Genomic DNA, 25,206 nt, shown 5'->3' with positions numbered 1-25,206 from the left:
AAATGAACTGCTATTATTTCCCCATTCTTTGTAACATTACCCCCCTAAGCCCGAATTAGTGGAAGATGAGAAAGAATGAGAAAAGGGCTAAATAATGAAAACAATAAAACGAACTTTAAAAATATGTTGAATGGGACTTTATTGAAGTAAAGATTAAAACTCTACTTTGCAACATAGAAAGGCTTCAATACATGGGGGAGCATCTTTGTTCTTGACTGAAAGAAGGCAACATAAATGTGGCAAACTTTTCTACTGACATATCATTATTATACACACCAAAATACCAATGCAAATTTTAATGGATGGGGCAGGGGGATTTTCAACTACACGCTCCCCTGTTAAACCAAATTAGAGTTCATATGTCAACTTCCAGAACTGGAAGGGGTGTTAGATCAACTGCATTTACCTCCAGGTCATCAGATCCCCAGCTGGCCCTGAAGGCAGGGATGCTCAGTCAATTCTTCACAGTTTTTAAGCTACTGGCCATGCTAATGGGGCTATTTGAATTCAACCTCGGGTAATCACAGAATTCCCATAGAATGCTATCAACTTTTGTGCATGCCTAGAATGTAGTTTCCAGATGAAGGTGAGCTACTTTTATCATATAACCAACTTCAACTTCCAGGTTTGTCTTCTAGTTTCTAGTTATATTGGTTAGAAATAAAACCTCAAGCCACCTTGGCTACCCATGTGGGACACTTGGGGGTCATTTCCAGCAACTCCATAACTGTCTGTACCCAATGAAGGCTTCCAGCCAGTTATCTAAATCTACCTTTTTTCCATGTCTACATCAGTTCAACCAGGGACACTGTATTTGAAACTTGTACCTAATGCTCACACAAGCCAACTCCACACATTCTTCGAGAATCAAGTGACGCTTCTAGGGTAGTTTTTAAATTCACTTACTTCCTAGGAGGCCAAATGTTGGCCAGTCACCTATTGAGCATTATCTGTCTTATCTCTATTTCTGCTTCCTGGTGATGCAAATGATGCTGGACCAGTGAGTCTATTCATTCATTCTTATTTCCCAGGTTCTTTGTTTTTTCTTTTTCTTTTTTTTAGTTGTATGGTTTTATTTATTTATTATATTTTTATTTTCAAGAACAAAATATTTTATTTTCAAGAACAAAACGATTGAGGAATAAAGCTGCTCAGATACAGAGTAGAAAAGTAGAAGAGTTCATTTGGAACTATAAGAGAAGGAAAAGGAATCCTCCAGATGGGGAGGAACTAGTATAGGAGTAAGTTAAAAGTAAACATTTAGCATGATGCTTTCCATATTGATCCACATATATGCAAAGTTCATGACTTGATCTTTTCTAACAACTGCATAGTATTCCATTGTATAGATGTACCAAAGTTTCTTTAACCAGTCATCTGTTCTCGGGTGCTTGGGTTTTCTCCAGATTCTGGCTATTGTAAGCAGTGCTGTGATGAACGTGTTAGTGCAGATGTCATTTTGACTATACTTTTTTGCTTCTCGGGGATATATTCCCTGCAGTGGTATTGATGGTTCAAATGGGAGCTCAATTTCTAATTTTTTGAGAAGCGTCCATTCCATATTGTTTTCCAAAAGGGTTGAACCAGTCGGCATTCCCACCAGCAATGTAGAAGGGTCCCTTTCTCCCTACATCCTTGTCAATAGCAGTTGCTTTTGTTATTTTGGATGTGTGCCAATCTCTGTGGTGTGAGGTGGTATTTCATAGTTGTTTTGATCTGCATCTCCCTGATGATTAGTGCTGCAGAGCATTTATTCATGTGCCTTTTGGCCATTCGTGTTTCTTCCTTGGGAAATTTTCCGTTCATTTCTAAGTGAAATGAATCAGAAAGAGAGAAATAGACATAGAAAGATTGCACTCATCTGTGGAATATAAAATAATAGAGTAGGAGACTAACACCCAAGAATAGTAGAAATAAGTACCAGGAGGTTGGCTTCATGGCTTGGAAGCTGGCCTCACATGCTGGGGAAAAAGGTAGCTCAGATAGAGAAGGGAACACCAAGTAAAATGCGGTTGGAGATCCCACGTGGGAAGGGAGATGAGTGCTGAAAGTAGATTAGAGACTGAACATGATGGCCACTCAATACCCCTATAGCAAACCACAACAGCCAAAAGGAGAGAGAGAACAAAAGGGAATGCCGTGCCACAGAGTGGGGTGGGGTGGAAGGAATGGGATTGGGGGGTGGGAGGGATACTGGGTTCATTGGTGGGTGGAGAATGGACACTAATGGAAGGATGGGTTCTCAAACATTGTATGAGGGGAACACAAGCACGAAAATGTGTAAATCTGTAACTGTACCCTCACGATGGTTCACTAATTAAAAAATAAATGAATTCATTAAAAAAGTAAACATTTTGTGTACGCCTTTTAAAAGACCTTTTGCATTTCTAATCAGTTGACAAATATTACAGAGAATACACAGAATCTACAGGGTGGTTGGGCTGGTTTGAGGCTTTCTGGCCATCTGCCTTAGATATTGTCTATTATCTTAGTTTCCCTGTGAGCTTAAGCTCTGGGACAGAATGTTTTGATGGACAATTGTTAACTACCTGTTTATCAAAAAGCCCAGGAATATGCAGGAGGTGAAAAAAAAAGTAAGATAGGCCAGCAACAAGCAGGACTGCTCACAGCAGCTTTAAGGGTATAATGAAGCTTCCTCTTTCAATAAATTTTCCAGACTTAGGGAGGGTGGGAGAAAAACACCCAATTATAAGTATTTCTGTACCTTCTTATCTCAGGTTGTTTTTCAGTTCGGTACATGCTGGCCTTCATTTTGCAACTCTGTAACTTTTCTGTTTACACCCAACAAATGGGCTTAAGCATTGCCATCCCAGCGATGGTGAACACCACAGCCCCGCCCAGCAGCGCCAACACCTCTGCAGAAGGGCCTCCCACTGTTTCCACGGACAACTGGAATGAAACTCAGCAAGAAATGACGGCAATAGTGAGTCAGCGAGACTTTGAATTTGTTCTTTGACTCAAATACTTTGAACTGAAGGTGCTTTTTGAGTTCCAGGAATTATGCCACACATGATTATAATATGTACCTTGAGAATATACATTAACTTCATTGTTTATGAGTGTAACCAGGAATAACAATGAAGAAATCCTTCTACTATGAGTAGACATAATATCTTCACTTAAAATGGAAATTTACAAAATCACCCCAAATAAAGTTTCAGAGATTTATGTTTTTTCCTTTCTTTCTTCACATCTTTTACTGCCTTGCCTATGAGTTTTGCTTTTTTATAGACTTGAATATTTAAATCCTTATTTATAGGCTCTCTTATTTAAATTGGTCAGTTAATTGTATAATCTGGAAAACTGTATATGAGGAAAGACAATGTTTAGCATATATTTATTTCTTGGAGAAATTGGCAGATTGCAGGAACTGTAGAGGTGAAATCTAGGAGAACTTGAATTATGGTTTTTTGTTGCTGTTGCTTAAATCTTCATGCTAACATTGTCACCTTCTACAGATAAACAAGAAAATTCCTTTTGTCACCTAGGCCCCAATGTATGACTGGAGTCCTGAAATCCAGGGAATCATTCTCAGCTCCATCAACTATGGCTCGTTTTTGGCTCCCATTCCCAGTGGCTACCTATCTGGGATATTTGGAGCCAAGTATGTGGTCGGAGCTGGCATATTTATTTCATCAGTCCTGTCTTTATTCACTCCACTGGCAGCTGATACCGGGGTGGCCTTGCTCATTGCCATTCGGATTGTCCAAGGAGTAGCACAGGTACCAAGATTTTCCTAAGGATCAATGGAATATAAGTTCCAGGTTGACCACAGAGAGTTAAAATTGGTTTTGTTTCAGGCTAGTGTAACAACAGGTCAATATTCAATTTGGATCAAATGGGCTCCCCCACTGGAAAGAAATAAACTTATCACCATAGCAAACTCAGGTAATTGGGTTCATAATTTTTATTTCTTGTGCTATTACTATCATAATACAGGCACTGAATGGAACACTGTGATTTGTACCTTTAATTGGTACTGCAAACCTAGGTAGTCAACTAGTTAATCCAGGTACTTCAATGGTAATAATCACAAAGCAACTCATATCTGGGAGGGGGGTTTGGTACACAGGTAACTGAGTCTCAAGCTTAACTATCTCACATGGAATGTTCTCTTACATCTTCTGTTTAGGGCTACATACAGGGGGCTTCATCGTTCTTCTCACTGGTGGTGTCCTTTGCCAGACTGTAGGATGGCCTTATGTCTTCTATATTTTTGGTGAGTTTATGCGCTTCAAGTCTCAGAATTTTGTGTTGTTTTAAGGATTTCTGGGTATGACCCTATGATCATCAATATTTAGTCAAATGCTAACAGTCAGATATTTATCTAAGTTTAGTTGGTAAAGTCCAGAGAAAATAATATTGTGAGTCTTGCAAAATGCTATTTAAGCTTCAGCAGCTTAAATTTGTATCTAGAATAGGTTCCTGGATTTAAAAGAATCATAATATTTATTCTTTTAATTTTTTATGTCGGTACCATGATTGATAATACTATTAATATTAAAGTTTTGGCAAACATGGTCCAACACTACACCCTCTGCCAAAGTGCCATTATATCTCCTCCTATGTCTTAAGGTTCACTCCCATCTCTCCTAGCCCACCCTTTGATAGACACAGTTCTGCCTCTCAGGGTATGTTATTACAGAATATTTGTTATTTCTCTACTATGTTTTACTCTTTGTACTGGTGAGATAGCACAGTGGGTAGGAGGTTTGCCTTGCATGCGGCCGACCCGGATTTGATTCCTCTGTTCCTCTAGTAGAGCTCGGCATTCTACTGAGAGTATCCCTCTCACGTGGCAGAGCCTGGCAAACTACCCTTGGCGTATTCGATATGCCAAAAACAGTAAGAAGTCTCACAATGGAGATGTTATTGGGGTGCACTTGAGCAAATGGATGAACAATGGGACGACAGTGCTACACTGCTACAGTGCAGCTTTACTCCTTGTCTTTAAGTTCCACATATGAAAGAAATCATTAGATCATTCTTTATTCTCCCCTCTCCTTCTGATTGACATCACCTCAGCATGATACCCCCTAGTTATATTCACATAATAGTGAATTTCATGATTTCATTTTTTCTTATAGCTGAGCAAATTACATTGTGCATCTATACCACAGTTTCTTTATCTGCTCATCCATTCTGGGGCATTTGTGATATTTCCATGTCTTGGCTATTATGAGTAACACTGCAATGAACATAGGAATGCAAACGTCATTTTGAAATAGTGTTTTGGGGCCCTCGGGAATAAATGTTCAGAAATGGACTTCATGAAACACGGAAGCTTGATTCTTAAGTTTGTGACAAGTCTCTATACTGTTTTCCATAGATTCTGAACCAGATGACATTTCTACCATCAACAAATGATGGTTCCTTCCCCCCTCACAAACAGCCAGCATGATTGATTTTACTCTTTTTTTGTATGTGCCAATCTCACTGGTGCTGTTTTAATTTTCATTTTCCTGGTGACAAGTAATGAAGAGTAGAACTCTTATAACTATTGGACATTGTTATGCCTTCTTAGAAGATGAGTCTGTCATATTGCATTCCCACTTTAGTTTGGGCATAGTTCAGTATTTTTAGTTTTACTTGTGCTTAATATATTTTCAATATTAGTGCTTTGTCTGATACATGATGAGTAATTATTTTCTCCCAGTCAATTGGAAGTCATTTTTTTTGGCTTATTGGGTCACACTTGATGATGCACAGGGGTCACTCTTGGCTCTGCACTCTGGAATTACCCCTGGCCGTACTCAGGGGACCATATGGGATGTTGGGAATAGAACTAAGGTCAGCCGAGTGCAAGGCAAACACCCTACCCGCTGTACTATCACTCCAGCTCCAATAGGAAGACATTTTTATTCTGTCAACATCTCTTTGACAATGCAGAAGCTTCTTTATTAACTTTTTCATTTTGTTTTTTTAAAATCTGTTGAATTACTATGAGAACAGTTACAAAGCTTTCAAGTTTAAGTCTCAGTCATAATGCTCAAACACCCATCCTTTACCAGTGCACATTTTCCACGACCAAGATCCCCAGTATACCCCTATCCCACCCCTCCCCATGCCTGTGTGGCAGAAGATTTACACTTTACTCTCTTTCTACTTTGCTTACATTCAGTATCTTGACAAAAGACCCACCATTATTATTTGGAATTTTCCTCCAACAGTCTTTTCATGACCTGCTAAAAAAGTCATCATTAAATAATTTGTTTCTTATTGCTGATTATATGAAGAGCATATGATGTTTTGGCCGTGTGATTTTGGATTTCTGATATTTTAGTAATTAAGTCTGGAGGGATTTCTGCCCAAAGCCGCTGGGTTCTGAGATTGGTGTGCCTCCAGGATCATGACTGTTCAGGTGCCAGAGGAGCCATTAGTGGGTAGCAACTTGAGGTCTCATTGGGGTGGGGTTGGTTCCAGCCCCCATTGTACCTGATTGTCCAAAAGGCTCTGAAATATGGTGCCTCCAGGGGGTAAAAGACGGAAGGGACAACACCCTTTTCTACCTGGGGTGGTATGGAGATGTAGTTTAATGCACAGTCCAGACGCATTGCAGAAGCTTCTTAATTTGACTTACTCCCATTTGTTTATTTGTTCTTCTCATTCTTCTTTTTGGTTGTTTTTGGTTTAATTTGCTTTATATTCATTTGCTTTACATATATACTCAGAAACAGTACTGTTGGATCATATAGCAGTGCTATTTTTAGTTTTTTGAGATAATTTTATACATCTTTCATAAAGATATACTAAGTCATAGTCAGCCAACAGGGATACATTTCTCCACATGCCTACCAACATTTATTTTTATCATTTTTTGCTTTTTAAAAATTTATTATTTTTTATTAATGAATCACGGTGTGGGTACAATTACAGATTTACATATTTTCGTGCTTATGTTTCAGTCATACAATGCTAGAGTACCCATCCCTCCACCAGTGCCCATTCTTCTCCACCAATGACCTCAGCATCCCTACCATCCCCCCATCCTATCCCCGCCTACCCCTCCCTGCCTCTTTGGCAGTGCATTCCATTTTGTTTTCTCTCTTTCCTTCTGGGTGTTGTGGTTTGCAATGGATGAATTGGGTGGCCACCGTGTTCAATCTATAGTCTGCTTTCAGCACGCCCCTCCTATCCAGAGCAGGTCTTCCAACCACATTTTGGTTGGTGGTTCCTTCTCTATCTGAGCTGCATTTTCCCCCAGCATGTGAGGCTGGCTTCCAAGCCATGGAGCAAATCTCCTGGTACTTATTTCTACCATCCTTGGGTGTTAGTCTCCCATTCTGTTGTTTCATAATCAATCCACAGATGAGTGCAATTCTTCTATGTCTGTCTCTCTCTTTCTGAATCATTTCACTTAGCATGATATGCTCCATGTTGATCCACTAATATGCAAATTTCATGACCTCATCTTTTCTGACAGCTGCATAGTATTCCATTGTGTAGATGTGCCAAAGTTTCTTTAACCAGTCATCTATTCTCTGGCACTCGGGATTTTTCCAAATTCTGGCTATTGCAAACAGTGCTGCGATGAACATACAAGTGCAGATGTCATTTCAACTATACTTTTTTGCCTCTCGGGGGTATATTCCCAGATGTGGTATTGCTGGGTCAAATGGGAGTTCAATCTTTAATTTTTGAGAAGCATCCATACTGTTTTCCAAAAGGGCTGAACAAGTCGCATTTACCAGCAGTGTAGGAGGATCGATTTTTCCCCACATGCACGCCAACAGTGGTTGCTTTTGTTCTTTTGGATGTGTGCCAGTCTCTGTAGTGTGAGGTGCTATCTCATAGTTGTTTTGATCTACATCTCCCTGATGATTAGTGATGAAGAACATTTTTTATGTACCTTTTGGCCATTCGTATCTCTTCCTTGAGAAAGTTGCTGTTCATTCCTTTGCCCCATTTTCTGATGGGGTTGGATGTTTTCTTCTTGTAGAGTTCAACCAGTGTCTTATATACCCTTGATATCAACCCCTTATCAGATGGGTACTGGGTGAATATCTTTTTCCATTCTGTAGATTGTCTTGTATTCTGATCACTGTATCTTTTGCCATGCAGAAGCTTCTTAGTTTAGTTATGTGTTATCTTTGAAGATACCTTTAGTTTCAATATTGTGGAGGGTTTTGCCCACTTTGTCTTCAAAGTACCTTATGGATTGTGGTCTGATGTTGAGGTCTTTAATCCATTTTGATCTGACTTTTTTTGCATGGTGTTAGGTCGAAGTCTAAGCCCATTCTTTTGCATGTGGTTGTCCAGTTATGCCAGCGCCATTTGTTAAAGAGACTTTCCTTGCTCCACCTCACATTTCTTGCTCCCTTATCAAAGATTAGATGATCATACATTTGGGGTTGTGTGTAGGGATATTCCACCCTGTTCCATTGGTCTGTGACTCTGCCTTTGTTCCAGTACCATGCTATTTTAATTGTTACCACTTTGTAGTAGAATTTGAGGTTGGGGAGGGTGATGCCATCCATCGTCTAAAAGATGATGCTTTAGCTATTCATGGGCGTTTATTGTTCCATATGAATTTCTGTAGTGTTTGATCCATTTCTTTGAAGAATTTCATGGGTATCCTTATAGGGATCGCATTGAATCTCTATAGTGCTTTGGGGAGTATTGGGATTTTGACAATGTTAATTCCTCCTATCCATGAGCAGGGAATATGTTTCTATTTCCTCGTGTCCTCTTTTATTTCGTGGAATAGGGTTTTGTAGTTTTCTTTGAAGAGATCCTTTATCTCCTTAGTTAGGCTGCTTCCGAGGTACTTGATTTTCTGGGGCACAATTGTAAGTGGGATTTTTTTTATGTCACTTTCCTCTGTCTTGCTATTTGCTTATAGGTAGGAAGGCCATGGATTTTTGGGTATTGATTTTATAGCCTGCGACTTTAGTGTACAAGTGTATTGTTTCTAGGAGTTTCTTAGTAGAGGTTTTAGGATTCTCTAGATATAGAATCATGTCATCTGCGAATAGTAAGAGCTTGATTTCTTCGTTTCCTATCTGGAGACACTTAATGTCTTTTTCTTGCCTAATTGCTATTGCAAGTACTTCCAGTACTATGTTGAACAGAAGTGGTGAGAGTGGGCATCTTTGCCTTGTCCCTGATCTCAGAGGGAAGGTCCTTAGTTTTTTCTGTTGAGGATAATGCTTGCCATGGGTTTGCGGTAGATGGCTTTGACTATCTTGAGGAAAGTTCCTTCTAAACCCATCTTGGTTAGAGTTTTCATCATAAATGGGTGTTGGACCTTGTCAAATGCTTTCTCTGCGTCTATTGAAATTATCTATTAAAATGGTTTTTATCTTTACTTTTGTTGATATGATGCATTATGTTGATTGATTTCCGAATGTTAAACCATTCTTGCATCCCCGGGAGGAATCCCACTTGGTCGTGATGTACGATCTTTTTGATAAGTTTTTGGATTCTATTTGTAACATTTTGTTGAGGATCCGTGTTCATCAGGGATATTGGCCTGTAGTTTTCCTTGTTAGTGGTGTCTTTATTTGCTTTTGGTATTAGGGAGATATGTGCCTCATAGAAACTGTTTGGGAGAGTTCCTGTTTCTGCATTTTCCTGGAAAAGCTTGAGGAGATTGGCAACAGGTCCTCTTTAAAAGTTTGGAAGAAATCAATAGTGAATCCATCTGGGCCTGGGCTTTTGTTTTTGGAAAGACGTTTGATTACAGTTTCAATTTCCTTGATATTTATGGTTCTATTCATGTATTCCAAGTCTTCTTGGTTCAGTCTTGGGAGATTGTAGAAATCAAGGAATTTATCCATTACTTTTAGGTTCTCCTGTTTTGTGGCATAGAGACTTTCAAAGTAGTCTCTGATGCTAGCACACATCCAAAAGAACAAAAACAACCACTGTTGGAGAGGATGTGGGGAGAAAGGGACCCTTCTACACTGCTGGTGGGAATGCCGACTAGTTCAGCCCTTTTGGAAAACAATATGGACGATTCTCAAAAAACTAGAGGTTGAGCTCCCATTTGACCCAGCAATACCACTGCTGGGAATATATCCCAGAGGAGCAAAAAACTATAGTCGAAATGACATCTGCACTTATATATTCATCGCAGCACTGTTTACAATAGCCAGAATATGAAAAAAACCCGAGTGCCCTAGAACAGATGACTGGTTGAAGAAACTTTGGTACATCTATACAATGGAATACTATGCAGCTGTTAGAAAAAATGAGGTCATGAAGTTTGCATATAAGTGGATCAGCATGGAAAGTATCATGCTAAGTGAAATGAGTCAGAAAGAGAGAGACAGACATAGAAAGACTGCACTCATCTGTGGAATATAGAATAATAGACTAGGAGACTAACACCCAAGAATAGTATAAATAAGTACCAGGAGGTTGACTCCATCGCTTGGAGGCTGGTCTCTCATTCTGGGCAACTCAGAGAAGGGAGCACCAAGTAAAAAGTGGTCGGAGGTCATGCGGGGGAAGGGTGATGCGTGCCGAATGTAGACTAGAGACTGAACGCAATGGCCATGCAACACTTTTATTGCAAACCACAACACCTAATCAGAGAGAGAGAACAAAAGGGAATACCCTGCCATAGTGGCAGTGTGGGGTGGGGGGGAGACAGGACTGGGGAGGGTGGAGGGATGCTGGGTTTACTGGTGGTAGAGAATGGGCACTGGTGAAGGGATGGGTTCTCGAACTATGTATGGGGGAAACATGAGCACAAAAATGTATAAATCTGTAACTGTACCCTCACGGTGATTCACTAATTAAAAATAAATAAATTATAAAAAAATAAAATAAAATAATGAAAAAAAACCAAAGTATCTCTGATGATGTTTTGAATTTCATTGGTTTCTGTTGTGATGTCCCCCTTTTCGTTTCTGATTTGGTTTATTAGGGTTCTGTCTCTCTTTCTTTGTGGGTCTTTCTAGTAGTTTATCAATCTTGTTTTTTTTTCTCAAAATTCAGCTCTTTGTTTCATTGATCTTTTGGATTGTTTTTTGGGTTTCCATGTTGTTAATTTCTGCTCTAAGTTTTATTATTTCTTTCCTTCGGTCTGGTTTGGGTTCCTTTTGCTGGTAGTTTTCTAAGATCTTGAGCTGTGAAGTCAAGCTATCTATGTAGGCCCTTTCTTCCTTTCTGGGGAATGCTTGCAGAGCTATAAATTTTCGCCTTGACACAGCTTTAGCTTGTCCCATAGGTTCTGGTAGCTTGCATCTTCATTATCATTTGTTTCGATGTATCTATTGATTTCTTCCTTGATTTCCTTCCTGACCCACTCATTGTGCAACAATGAATTGTTTGATTTCCAGGTGATCGATTTGGTGCTCCGCGTCTGTGTGTCATTAGCTTCTATCTTCAGCACATCGTGGTCTGAAAAGATAGTCGATACAATTTCTATCTTCCCAATTCTATTGAGGTATGTTTTGTGACCTAGCACGTGGTCTATTTTGGAAAATGTTCCATGTGCACTGGAAAATAATGTGTATTCTTTCTTTTTGGGGTGTAAAGTACTGTTTAGGTCTATTTTATCCCTCTCTCTTCCATTTCTTCCTTCAGAGTTATATTTTCATTACTGAGTTTTGTTCTTTTTGATCTATCCAGTGGTGATAAGGCCGTGTTAAAGTCTCTGACTACTATTGTGGTGCTAGCGATGTCCTCCTTAAAGTCTGTTAGGAGTTGTTTTAAGTATTTAGCTGGTAGCTCATAAGGTACATATATGTTTAAGAGTGTGATTTCTTCCTTTTGTACATAAGCCTTGATGGATAGAAAATGACCTTCGCTGTCCCTCCAAATCTTTTTCAACCTGAAATCTATGTTGTTGAATACCAGTATGGCCACCCCAGCTTTTTTGAGGGAGCTGTTTACTTGCAGGATTGTTTTCCATCCTTTGACTTTGAATCTGTATTTGCTCTGACTGTTCAGGTGTGTTTCTTGTAGGCAGCAGAAAGTTGGGTTTAGTTTCCGAATCCTTTTTGCCACTCTGCGTCTCTTGATTGATGCATTTAGACCATTGACACTGAGAGCAATTATTCTCATGAGATTTTGTGCCATTTTTCTGTAGGGTTTGTTGATCCTGTAGGGTTTTTCCTTGTCTGACAGTAGCCCCTTTAATCCTTATTTTAAGTTTGGTTTTGAGTCTATGAAGTTCCTGAGATGTTGTTTGTCCGTGAAGTAATGTATGGTTCCTTTGAGTTTAAGTGAGAGTTTAGCTGGATAAAGTATTCTTGGTGAGGCATTCATTTCATTGAGTTTTTTCATTATATCCTACCATTGTCTTCAGGCTTGAAGGGTTTCCTCTGATAGGTCTGCTGTAAATCTAAGGGGTGCTCCTTTTTATGTGATTTCCTTCTTTGACCTTGCTGCTTGCAGTATTGTATCTCTATCAGAGGCATCCATCATTCTGACTATGATATGCCTTGGAGTTTTTTAATTGGGGTACCTTTTAGCTGGCACCTTTCAGGCTCCTTGGATTTGGATGCCCACATTATCCAGCTCTGGGAATTTCTTAGCAATGATGTCTTTAACTGTGTTTTTTTCATTGGGATTAGTTCCTTGTGCTTCTAGTACTTCAATGATTCTCATGTTGTTCCTCTTGAGGTCATCCCCTAGGACTCTAATTCGCCCTAGAGCCATTTTGAGGTCTTTTGTCATTATTTGTTGTTGCCTGTAAGCTTTCTGCAGCTCATCTTCAAGCTCGCTGATTTTGTCTTTGGCTGTAACCAGTCTATTGTTGAGGGTGCCTACTGATATATATATTTTTTCATCTACCGATTACTTTACTTGTGTCACTTCTATTCGTAGCTTTAAAATTTCAGCTCTCATTCCTTCTTGTATTTTCTTGGTGGTCCGTTCCAATGCTGTGTTCATATCTTCCCTTAATTTATTGGATGTTTCCCATGGTTACTTTGAGTTTGTTGACCATCTTCACAATTTCATCTCTAAATTCATTATCTGAGAGGAGGTCGTATTTGTGGGCAACCCTTGTTGAGGCTTCTGAAATATTTCCTTCATTCTCTCCTCGTGGTGGGGATTTTTGCTGTTTCTTCATGTTGTTATGGGACTACATAAGTGGAACCTTCCAGTTCTCTATCCCTATTCCCTCTTGCTGCAAGAGGATATTCTGGATGAGCTAAGTCGATGATAGTAGCCTTTTCCCCCATTTTGAATAGTTCCTTACTCTCAGATGCTCTTCCTAGTTTATGTAGGGTCTCTAGTGAGGATTTGAGACTATGATCTTTTTATGAAGGGCTTTGTGCAGCTGCCTGTGTTCACTGACAGTTGTTGTGAAATTAGAATAGGCTAATGGACTATTGGCATATAGTGATTGAGATAGCCAGGGTGGTCTTCAAAGAAATAGGTTATACAGATATAGGTTGTAATCTAAGTGTGCAGTGCAGGGAAGGGGAAAAGTAACTGGGCCCGACAGGAGGCGATGCCCCATTTTGAGGTCATGCCCCCTGACGTAGAGGACATGCCCTCTACAAACACCTAGAACCCTCGCCAGGGGAGGCCAGTGGGAGAGCTCCTACAGGCCAGGCAGGCGGAGCAGAGGGCAGTCCCAGATACCTGGTTGGAAGTGCGAAGTTAAGGCAGCGAGTGGAGAAGCCTGGTCACGAAAAACTGTTCTTCTCCATCTTGGTGAATAGCATTGAGTCATTGAAGATGCCTCCAGAGTCAATATTATAAGGAATTATGTCTATATTTTAATTAATGTAATTTATCAATTCAGATCTTTTATTGTAGTCTTTAATCCATTTTCATTTTTTTGTGGATGATGTAATATAGGAATCCAAGTTCTTTTCTTTTCATTTTTTTTGCTAGTGATTAGCCAGTTTTTGCTAGACCCATGAAGGTGTTTATCTTGTTCCACTATGTGACTAGATCCTTTGTTAAAGATTATCTACCCATACACACAAGGTTCTGTCTCTGGGATCTCAATTATATTCCATTAATATGAAATTCTGACTTTATTACTATGCCACACAGTCTTGATTACTAACTACAGATTTAGAGTTGATAGGATTTTATACCCAGAAACCCTGAGGAGCATACAAAAAAATCTTAGATACAATAAACTTGTATGTAAAATGACAGGCTATAAAATCAGCACAAAGAAATCCATAGTATTTCTACATACAAACAATAAGTTAGCAGAGACAGAAAAACATTTTTTTAAATCCTAGTAAAAATTGTTTTTCCAAGCGCTGAATTGGGAGGAGGTGGTGCGGAAAGGGGCTAAAGTGTATGTATCACTTGTTGTCTCATTGATCTTTGATTTGCTCAGGCGGGCGCCAGTAATGTCGCCATTTGTCCCTGTCGCTTGCTAGTGCAGCCCAATGATATCTGCTTGCTCCAAGAACAGGAAGAGCCTCAAATTGTTCATTCAGGGATTTGACGAGGAAATCTGACCATCTAGTTGGTGGGCAGCACGGTCTTTTGACATCCTGTGGAATCCAGTCAGTAACAGCTCTAGTCCAGCAGTTGTCTCTGAATCACATTACATGACCGGCCCATCTGATTTTTGATGCCTTGGGAAATGAGACAGCATCCCTGATTCTTGACCATTGACGGAGGTCAGAACTCCGGATTCCTTCTCTCACTTGAGTGAGATGTGATACTCCTAGCATAGCTCTTTCGATTCCTCTTTGGGATACCTGAATAGTGTTCTCATCCTGTTTGCATAGGGTCCAAGTCTCTGAGGCATATATTAGTGCAGGAAGAACCGTGGAATCAAAAAGATTGCCCAGAGCCGGAGGTTCTTTGTCCTCTTAACCACTTCTTCGACGCTCTTGAATGCATTCCACATTGCTCTTTTCCTCATGCACAGTTCTGCCGCCAAGTTATTCCTCATGTTGAGTTCTCGACCCAGGTACACATAGCTACTGCATTCTGAAATGTTCATTCCATTGAGAGCAAATGGAGCTTCAGGGACCAGTTCATTTTTCATGAGCATTGTCTTGTTGAGGTTCAGCTGCACTCCGACCTTTCCACACTTGTGGTCAAAGTTGGCCAGCATTTGTGCCGCTTGGCTAATGTTTGGCTTTATGAGAACAATGTCATCAGTGAAGTGGGGGTGCTGTAATTGCGACCGTCTATCTTCACTCCCATTCCTTCCCATTCCAGTTGTCACATGATGTTCTGGAGGGTGGCACTGAAGAGTTTCGGTGAAATGGTATCACCCTGCCCCACCTCTCTTTTTACATCAATGATCACTTCCTTGTAGAATGGTGAGATCCTGGTGGTGAATCCACAATACAGCTCGAGGAGGATTTTGATATACTGAATTTGAACGCCCTGTTTGGCTAGGACTTCGATGACCGCTTCAGTCTCAACAGAATCGAAGGCCTTCTTTAAGGCCTTCTTTAACGTTACACAGAGCGGCATCTTGAACTTTCACGAAAGTTTGGTCACTGTGTGGATATGGTCTATCATGCTGAATCCCCTTTGGAACCCGGCTTGCTCGCATGGTTGTCCTTCGTCTAGTGTTCTGCCTATTCTATTCAGGATGACATGAGTGAACAACTTGTGCTATGTATAAAACCTTATCAGCAACAGTACTGTAAATCACAGAGCAAAAACTTCGTGAATTTTTTTTAAGCTCCTCTTGTATAAGCAAACTGGTGGGTGAGAAACTAATGCGAGAAGGGGCATTGTTGGAGGGAAGTGGACACTGGTAAAGAGATTGGTTTTGAAACATCGTATACCAGAAACCCAATTATGAATAACTATAATTTTATGCTAACAAAATAAAAAAAAAATTGTGCCCCTCTTCTTTCCCCCTCACTCTGCCATCAAGACATGGGAATCATCTTAACAAATGAGGTGAAAGACTTATACAAAGAACACTATAAATAAGTATTAAAAGAAATAGAAAAAATCAGAGAAATGGAAACACATCCCTGTTTATAGATTGGAAGGATTAACAGTAAAAATAACCATCCTACTGCAAGCACCATAAAAATTTAATGCGGTTCCCAAAAAATTCCTGTGGTGGCGCCAGAGAGATAGGACAGTGGGTAAGGTTCGAGCTGTTCACATGGTCAATCTGAGTTTGACCCCCAGCACCAAATATGTTCTCAGAGCATGGTGAGGAATGGCCCCTGAGTATAGAACCAGGAGTAAGCCCAGAACAGCAATGGATACATGTTCTCCCCAAATAAAGTATTTTTAGGGACGTGGATGAAATGCTGTTAACATTTATATGGAGTAATAAAATTACTTGAATAGCTTAAGCAACCTTGAGGGAAAAAGGATGACATGTTTTCCTTTTTCAATTTTAAATGATGATACAACGTTAATTCTTGCTTCTAATTCGAGCCCACAAAAGATCCCAATGGAATTTATTTCATAATGATATAAAGATGTAACTTGTATGAATTATATTTTTAGTTATTACTCTCTATTCAATACATTCTTTGAAATTTATCCCTTCACTGTGATTGGCCATTCATACAAGAGTATGGATAGGTGAAGGGAGGAGTAGAATATTCGGGCCATTTTTTTTCTGTCATCCACAAGAATCATCCTCAAGTAAAGTCTGGAAAGAATTCCAGTCCAGTGCTAACCGAATTCTCTTTTCCTAGGTGGAGTGGGCTGTTTCTGTTCTTTTATCTGGTTTTCTCTTATTTCTGAGAAACCCACAAATCATCCATTCATCAGCACAGCTGAGAAGGAGTACATCGAATCTTCACTGGCTCAAGAGGTGCATTGAGGAAGTCTTTCTTCTGCTATTCCCACACATCTATCTAGATGTTTCAGAGGTGAAGGATGCAGTAGTGCACATAGTTTGTCTTCTGATAGAAGAAATATTGATGTGTGCTTTCTTCCAGGATGGCTCACCAGGATGGTCAGTTCCCATTAAGGCTATGGTCAAATCCATACCACTTTGGGCTATTTTAATTTGTGTTTTCTGTGAATTCTGGCACAATCATATCTTTATGGCATACTTACCAACATACATCAATTCTGTACTTCAAGCTGACTTCAAATCTGTAAGTACAAAAAGGAAGCTCATTCTTTCTTCTACTTAATGCCTTAATACATTCTTTTTTTTTTTTAGTGTTTTGGAGTGGGTTTTTTTTTTAATTTTTATTTTTTTAAAAATTTTATCACCATGTGGAAAGTTACAGAATTCTCAGGTTTATGTCTCAGTAATACCGTGTTCAAACACCATCCCTTCACCGGTGCCCATATTCCACCACCAAAATCCCCGGTATACCCCCCGCCCCCCACCCCAACTGTATAACTGATGAATTTCACTTTATTTTCTCTTCACCTTGCTTACGTTCCATATTTCAACACAAAACTCACTATTGTTGTGGGAGTTATATCCCCAAACAAGATAACCCTAATAAGGAGGCATTTGATAATTAGTTTTCCATTAAAAGATTGTATGTTTTCAGGTTTTAGAAAAGGCTCGGATGTGTCCCAGTCCCGAATCCTGGAGCCGTGTTAGTTGCTGCTCAGTGTCGCCAGGGCTCCATCTGGAGAAAGTGTGCTGGTGGCACCTCCTCCTTCCGGCCCCCCGGTGTTGCTGGCCCCGATTCGGGTCCGGAGCATTGTCCGGGCCGCGTTGCTCACCAGAATGCCTGCCGTTTCTCTGTGGATTGTGGCAGCAAGATGGCGCTGAGGGTGGGTCGAGGGCGTGACTTCTGGCGGCCGGGACCACTTGGAGTTTTGGGCTATCACAGATAATTCTCTTTATCTCATGAGATCTCCAAATCAGTGGTTTAGGCTCAGAGCCTTCGGGTAGCAACTGTAACTTAGTTCACATGAATTCTGCTTCATATTAATATGACTACAGGACAATATGACAATAATATTATATAATACTGAGACTACTGCTAATTGGGACAAATTGATTCAGTTTTGCATTATCTTTACCTTCAGAAAATGCCATCTTGTTTAAGGTTGTCAAGCAAAAACAATTTGGTACGCTCAAAACTTGCAAAAAAATATTTAGCAAGATCCTCCTGGCAGCTTAAGAAATAAAACATTTAAAAAATTAATTCTGCCATTGAGAAGGCTATGATTATTTCCTTAAACAACACTATTGAAGACATTATTACTAGAACATAAAGTTCTGAATAACAAAAAGTCATGATAATGTTTTCTAAAATTTGATTAGAGTATAACACACATATACTTACATGTATATATGCACATATGAGTGACTTATAATATTTCAGAAAATGAACAAATGCTCTGATTGACTAATAGGGATCTTTTCTATTTTACTTTTTCCCTGGATTTTTGTCTAGGTGCCATAATATGCAGAACTGCTAATGATAGAATTTCAAGCACATGCTATTCTACTGACACACTCACCACCAGACTATCTATCAGCTTTCCTTAACAGGTGTCTTTTAATTCATACTAGGTGACTGTCTTAAAAATGGGAACACTATCAGATCTCATTATGTTACAATTCACAGGTCATTGAATTACTATTATTCTCATTGTTTGAGCCAAAAAGTAGCATTAAGTGGTGCTTAGTTGACTGAACCCCCCAGGAGGTAGAGTGTTCACTGGTCTGCAGAGAGCAGGATTTTTATTTTGGGCTACATGTGGAGATTCTTAGGGTTTACTCCTTGCTCTGAGCTCAGGAATCACTGCTAGTGAGGCTCAAGGCGTCATAAGGGATGCCAGGGATCAAACCCTGATTGGTCATGTGCAAGGCAAGCGCCTTACCTACTGTTTCTTCTGGCTCCTGATAGCAGGACTTCTTAGCAGAGGGCAGAGTTGGAGACTCATGCATGCAAGGAGGTGGGAACACATGAATGTGGATGATATAGCTGGGCTCTTTCCTAAAGAGGAGGAAGGATAGAAGCAGACAATAAAACCCATAGGATCAGGGGATGAGAGAGTCATCTAAATTGTTACCAGTTCTGAGAGATCTCTTCATCTGGCTGTTGGCATCATTTAAGGCTGAGGTTGAGCAGGGTTGAGAAATGATTAGAAAAACAACTTGATAGTAGAGCTTTCCTATTTGGGAACGTCAAGAAACTTGAACTCCTGTTGTTTGCAGGCTCTTTTATCAGTGACATTTAGCTTGAACTTTGTTCTCTCCTCTGTAAAATCAAAAGCCTGGATCAAGTGCCCAGTTGTTATTATTTGCATTACACAAAGTAAACTTGGCCCCCCTCTCCTTGTGTTTTAATTATAGCAGCACTTTAATTTAGAATTTGAATTCATAACAGTTAAACAGTTTTAAAACTATAGAAAAAGTAAAAAGAGTGAAAAATCTTTTTTCCATTTTTTCCTCCAGTCTCACTTATTCTCCCAGCTGATTCCATAGAAAACTTTTTCAAAAATTACTTTCTTATGTAATCTTTCTTGGGAGAGTGATAAATGTTTGAATTTATATTGTTTCTCATTATTTTTTCTATGAGAGCCATTATGCACTGATTGTGTTGCTATTCTTTTTTATGATAATCTTTAGATTTTATTTATAATTCCCTTGAATGTAATCCACCTCCTCAGTCTTAATGTAATTCTTCTTAGCTGTAAATTGTCAATTTTGTGTTCTGGCCCGGGGGTCAGAAGAAATCAGTATAAGAAGAGTGAAGATGCAGTGTTTTCCCAAAAGTGTTAAGAAAACTCCTTCAAAGTCCCCAAAACCTGCATCACACTTTTATTTGAATGCAATATTTAGGATACTCATCCTCAAGGGCTGATGCTTCCCAATTCAATCTGAGGTCATAAGAATCAGGCAACAAAACAGTGATTGGGATTTCAGTTCCTCCTCCTTATGACCAATAATCACTGCCTCCCATCATCCATATTTATTGAGCATTTACACGGGACTAGGCACATAGAACATACAGAAAACCATGCCCCTGCTCTTGAGGAGCTTACATTCTAATGAAAAAAACATACACCTCTTTAAAATGATATTTTGTTTGGTGTTTTCTGCAAGGTAAGGAGGAAACAGTAGGTAGGGTGAGCCTGGGAATGACTTAGCCCCATCATTATTTAAAGAGGAGGGGTGGGGGGAGTTAAAGGCAGACAATGACAGACCATTTGGGATAGGGAGTGTTTCCAGGGAGATCAACACAATCTCATCAACTCAGGAGAGATCTGCTGCAGTAATAGGATGAGGGAAATTATGGGATGAAAGCAAAGGAAAGCAGGGTGTCCTCAGACACTGAGTGGAGTCAGAAAGATAATGTGGCCTCTTCTCCAAGGATATAGCCACCAAAGAGGAATGGTTGGTGACAACACAAAGGCTGAAAAAGCTAAGCCTGTGCACCCAACGAATAAAGGGAACGAAGGATCAAAATTGAAGGCAAATGTAAGAATATCAAGAAATTCTTAAAAGCAAAAGTGATCTGGAAGCACAAAACTTGGCTGATGCTACCCAGTATCAAGGTGGGCCAGAAAGTTGCAGTTTCCTAGGTTAGAAAATCCCATACCAAAAATTGTAAATAGAACACATTATTGTTTTTCCAATCAATCCCCTCTGCCCCTGAAAAAAACACCCCTTTTTTCCCTCAGAGAGAGAGAGGGGGGGGGAAGAATATTATGGGACATGGTTGGGAACAGTAGTAATATGCTGGTATTCTTTATAGACTACTCTGATGGAATATTTTCATAGAAGCATATAAGATTTTTATTGAGTGACAGTTGAGTGGTTTGTAGTCATTGATCAAGGCTGCACTAAAAAATTATTTGCCATTTGTGCAACTATTTCTGTAAGTTTATTTATATCTGATTTGAGAGTAAATGCTGTATAAATGTTCATGCATATACATAAACAAAAAATATATTTGTCATAACAAGGATTGAATCCAAGTCCTACATGTTCAAGGTATTATTTTACTTTACAGAAAAGTCACATCCCAGCATTAAGTTCTTATGTTTATTGTCAAAGTTTCCTCCATTGTCAACTAATGATAGTGATTTCTCACATCACTGGGAACATGTAAAAAAAATAGTATTTTTGTGAAATTGTTGTAGGAAAAGTGGTATCTCACAGTCACTTTTTATTTTATTTATTTATTTATTTTGCTTTTTGGGTCACACCTGTCGATGCACAGAGGTTTCTCCTGGCTCTGCACTCAGGAATTTCCCCTGGTGGTGGTCAGGGGACCATATGGGATGCTAGGAACTGAACCCGGGTCTGCTGCATGCAAGGCAAATGCCCTCCCTGCTGTGTTATTGCTCCAGCCCCCATAGTCACTTTTCAAATGAGACTGAGTACTGTTTTTTATTCCTTGTATTTCCAGATAGTATTCATGTATGAACATCATGTAAAATAGATATACATGATATAAATTAATAATTTTCCACAAATTATGTGCATCTTTCCCCCAGGCCCTAAAATTGTATTGAATCTTTGGAATATATTGCAATTTATGTGGAGTTATGTGTATATAAAGAAAAGCCTTGTATATATACAATTGTCACAGAGATGAATCTATGTTATCTCATGATAGTGAGACATTTTTCCCTCACTTTATCTCTGGTCTTCAGAGTGGATTCCTGTCAGCCCTGACATATGTTGCTGCATCTGTATTCATTATACTCGGAGGTCAGTTGGCAGATTTCCTGCTCTCCAGAAAGCTTCTTAAACTTAACACAATCAGGAAACTCTTCACAGCTGTAGGTAAGGAACCATGCTGTTACCAGATGGGCGATGGCAATCTCAGGGTAGCCCCCTGATCACTCTGTGTGTATTCTCTTGCTTCAGGAGTTCTCTTTTCAAGTCCCTTCCTCTTGTCTCTGCACTGGGTGAGATCCAGCCTCAGCACCGCTATTGCCCTCTTGTTACTGTACTCTATCTTCACCAGCTTCAGTGGAATAGGAGTGTTAATTAACATCATGGATATTGCTCCACGGTAGGCATCTCTTTGCTTTATCCTGACAGAAACTCAGCAAAGGTTCAGGGGTCTTTAACCTGCTCTGACATTGAGTAAATGGGAATGACATGCTCAGTAGGTAACAGAGAATGTGAACACAAATCTACACCCAAAGCATTTCCTGGAAGCAACCCAAAGCTAGTGAACCACTGAATTGAATTTCTCCCAGGTGACAGCAGGAGTCAGTGGCCACACTAACAACACACTGAAGTTGCTCCAACAAGCTGTGTTGGAGGATGCAGCAGTGTCAAATCATGGAAAGAACCCTTCAAAGTCCACACAGCATGCTCTTGAAAGGATTTGATATTGGTAATAATAAGGGATAGCAGAGAAGAATTTACCTTTGGTATAAATAAATATCAGATATGACTGTAACTTCCAATTGTAGTTCTCAGGGTTTTTCATAGCCAATTCCTGTTCAACTTGCTTTGTCTTCAGATAATAAACCACCCAGATATGTGGTAGATGCCATTGTCTAATGAGGACTGACGTCTTATCCATTGAAATGTCTTTTATATATAAAGAAGGATGTTTTAAACATCCCCTACCCCAACAAAGCATTACAATCAGGTACTGGTTTAGATATTAAGAGTGTATAAGTGCAAACCATCAATCTTTACATTTTGTTTAACAGTGTTGACAAATTAGTGTAGATAAACCCTTAGAAGTCTAAGACTCTAGAGCAGGATTTTACTAAAAAACACTAGTTATTTTTCATTCAAATTTGACCAAGGGACAACACAGGTTCAGATGTTCCCAGAGATAACTATGGAATGCAAGAGATGAGCTGGGATTAACCTTTTGTAAACATTTGTATTGGAATTAACCTTTTGTAACCTTCTGTACACCCCATCTTTCTCCACTCTCTTTCTTAGATATGGTTCCTTTCTCAAGGGATTAACAGAAGTCTTTAGTGACATGGCTGGAGCCATTTCTCCAGCTGTTTCTGGATATTTACTCAGTGAGGTGAGTTCAAATGTTCTGGTTAAAATATTTGGAAGAGTGGGGCTGGAGGGATAGGGGGGCAAGGGGGGTATTATCCTTGCATGTTGCCAACCCAAGTTTGATCCCCTGTATCCCATTTTATCCACTGAGCACTACCAGGACTAATTCCTGAGTTCAAAAGCCAGCAGTGACCCCTGAGCACCACCAGGTGTAAGCCCCAAACAAAACAAAACACTCATAAGAAAAGTGTATTGAATTCTATTTCTTTTCTTCTTCTTCTTTAATCTGTAAATTTCCTTCTAACCATTGAGACCATTCAAGGAAACAGTGATTTAAAAATAAATTAAAAGTTAGCCTTACCTTGTTTCCCCATTAATTCCTTCATTATTTTGTATTCACTCTTTCAACAAATATATTGAAGGTGAGCATGAGTCATGCATTATCTTATTAGATAATGTCCCTTTCCTTGTGACACATATTATATAAAAGTAAATAATCAAACATTTGTAAAAAAAAGTTAAATATATGACCTAGGTAATGGTGATGCGTTGTGTAAAACACAAAAATAAAAAGAAAGGGCGTGCAGGCGAGCGAGGCAGGCGAAGGAAGGAACAAGGCCAAACTGGTTGCTCGATCGGTTTATTTCATGTCCATCTCCATTCTCCTCTGATTCTCCTCCTGCTTCTTTCTCCCCCATCCTACTTCATTCTCTCTCTCTCTGCCTCTCTCCCGGCTCTCGGTCTCTCTCTCTGGATCTGTGGATCTGGCCCCCGTGGATCTGGCCCCCATGGATCTGGCCCCTGTGGATCTCGCCCTGTGGATCTGGCTCCGATGGATCTGGCCCCCAACCCACTCTTACAGCCTAGTTAAATCTCCACAGCATGAGGGGGTTGGGGCATACACATAGGTGTGGTCAGCAATAGGGTTAGGTTCTTTTCCCTCAGGGGATGCTTCTCCTAGGACTTAATTCTTTCAGCAGGAGGATCCACCCAAGGGCAGAGTCCCATGAATGTGTTTCTCTTCTCCTCAGCCAGCAAACATATAAGAATTCATAATATTCATTATTTTGTATGGACACAATAAGAGATGCATTAAAGCTTATAGAATTGCTCTCCTGGGGCCATCTCAATCTCAGACTACAGTGCTCAGGCCAGATCAGTCTTTCCTATCCCTGGCAGGGTCCCAGTCTCATAATTACTATTGGATCATGACAGCATTTGTCTATGATCAAGCTCTTAACTTATAGTTAAGAATTAGGCACTTTGGCCAGGCCCATCTCGATGCCAGGGTAGCACATAACTCACCGCTTGCCCTGGATCCTTCCCATCCCACGTCGGGGACCCTACTTTGGGGTGCTAGGAACTGAGGGAAACTGAGGCTTAAGTGGAGAAAGCAGATGCCCAGGAGGGAATATCGAGGCCAATTAAGTCTTAAGTTATAAAAACATAATATTGTCTTCTTGTGTCTATACAAAAAAGACATAGCTTTAAAGTAAATTATTCAAAAGGCATAAAGAGGAGAGAAAGGCAATGTTATAATATTCAGTGTCCTAGGAAGTTCTGACCTTACCAATTAACAGAGTTTGATTAAGGGAAGAGCAGATAAACTGGTAGAAATGGTTACAGATAAACAAAGGAATGGGAGTGACACGGGAGCACCTTGATGGGTGTGACTGATAAACCTAAGCTCCTAGTGGCAAGGGGGAAAGGACAAACCAATGATATCCAACAATGCATGATGAAAAATGAAATAAAGCAGAGAGAAGAGGACAAAGATGAGGGGTTTTAATTTTAAATAGGATGGTCAATGTATGAATCACTGGAAAACTAACCTTAAACTAGGAATCAATGAAAAAGTCAGACAAATGGCTACAGGTGGGTGAGTATCCCAGAAAATGGAAGGCTAGTCTGTTGGCAGCAGACCTCTTTATTTCAGGCACAGACGGGCAGCGACCCAGGGCAGCTGGAGCAGCATTGAGGGCAGGGCCTCTAAGACAGGCACAGCCAGGACAAGGATTAGGAGACTATTAATGACACATAATTTCCTGCTTTCAGGACTCGGAATTGGGTTGGAGAAATGTCTTCTTCCTTTCGACTGCTATTAACATAGTTGGCTTGATCTTCTACATCATCTTTGGCCAAGCAGAGGTCCAGGACTGGGCGAGAGAGCAGACGTTCACCCGATTCTGAACAAATTGAAAGACACCTTCGATCCTGATGTTTATTTGTCCCTTGTTTAGCTTCATTGAAATTCTCCTTTTGTTCCTGAGTGACTGATTAGCCGTTCTATTAGAATTGACTCTGGTCAGCATCATCTTAGAGATATAGGGGATGGGGAGAAGGAAGACTACTTATTTAACTGTGAACTCCTGAAGACACAGACTTGCATGGTTTTCCATGTG

The 25,206-nt window shown here is 39.9% G+C and overlaps 1 protein-coding gene across 1 annotated transcript in view; it reads left to right on the top strand.

Annotated features, from left to right (window-relative positions):
* LOC129401604 (probable small intestine urate exporter) overlaps window positions 1-24,994 on the top strand; it is a 35,828-nt gene extending 10,834 nt beyond the window's left edge. Inside the window, exons 3-12 of the mRNA XM_055124314.1 lie at window positions 2,739-2,944; window positions 3,510-3,743; window positions 3,822-3,909; window positions 4,154-4,240; window positions 16,584-16,702; window positions 16,830-16,991; window positions 21,475-21,607; window positions 21,692-21,839; window positions 22,736-22,826; window positions 24,860-24,994. Of these exons, the coding sequence (XP_054980289.1) occupies window positions 2,739-2,944; window positions 3,510-3,743; window positions 3,822-3,909; window positions 4,154-4,240; window positions 16,584-16,702; window positions 16,830-16,991; window positions 21,475-21,607; window positions 21,692-21,839; window positions 22,736-22,826; window positions 24,860-24,994 (1,403 nt within the window). The remainder of the gene's footprint in view (window positions 1-2,738; window positions 2,945-3,509; window positions 3,744-3,821; window positions 3,910-4,153; window positions 4,241-16,583; window positions 16,703-16,829; window positions 16,992-21,474; window positions 21,608-21,691; window positions 21,840-22,735; window positions 22,827-24,859) is intronic.
* Window positions 24,995-25,206: the final 212 nt, after the last annotated feature.

This window comes from Sorex araneus, chromosome 2 (genome assembly GCF_027595985.1).
Source record: "Sorex araneus isolate mSorAra2 chromosome 2, mSorAra2.pri, whole genome shotgun sequence".
Classification (NCBI taxonomy): Eukaryota; Metazoa; Chordata; class Mammalia; order Eulipotyphla; family Soricidae; genus Sorex; species Sorex araneus.
Note: the sequence above shows the minus strand (reverse complement) of the source record. Positions and strands in the feature narration are given on the sequence as shown.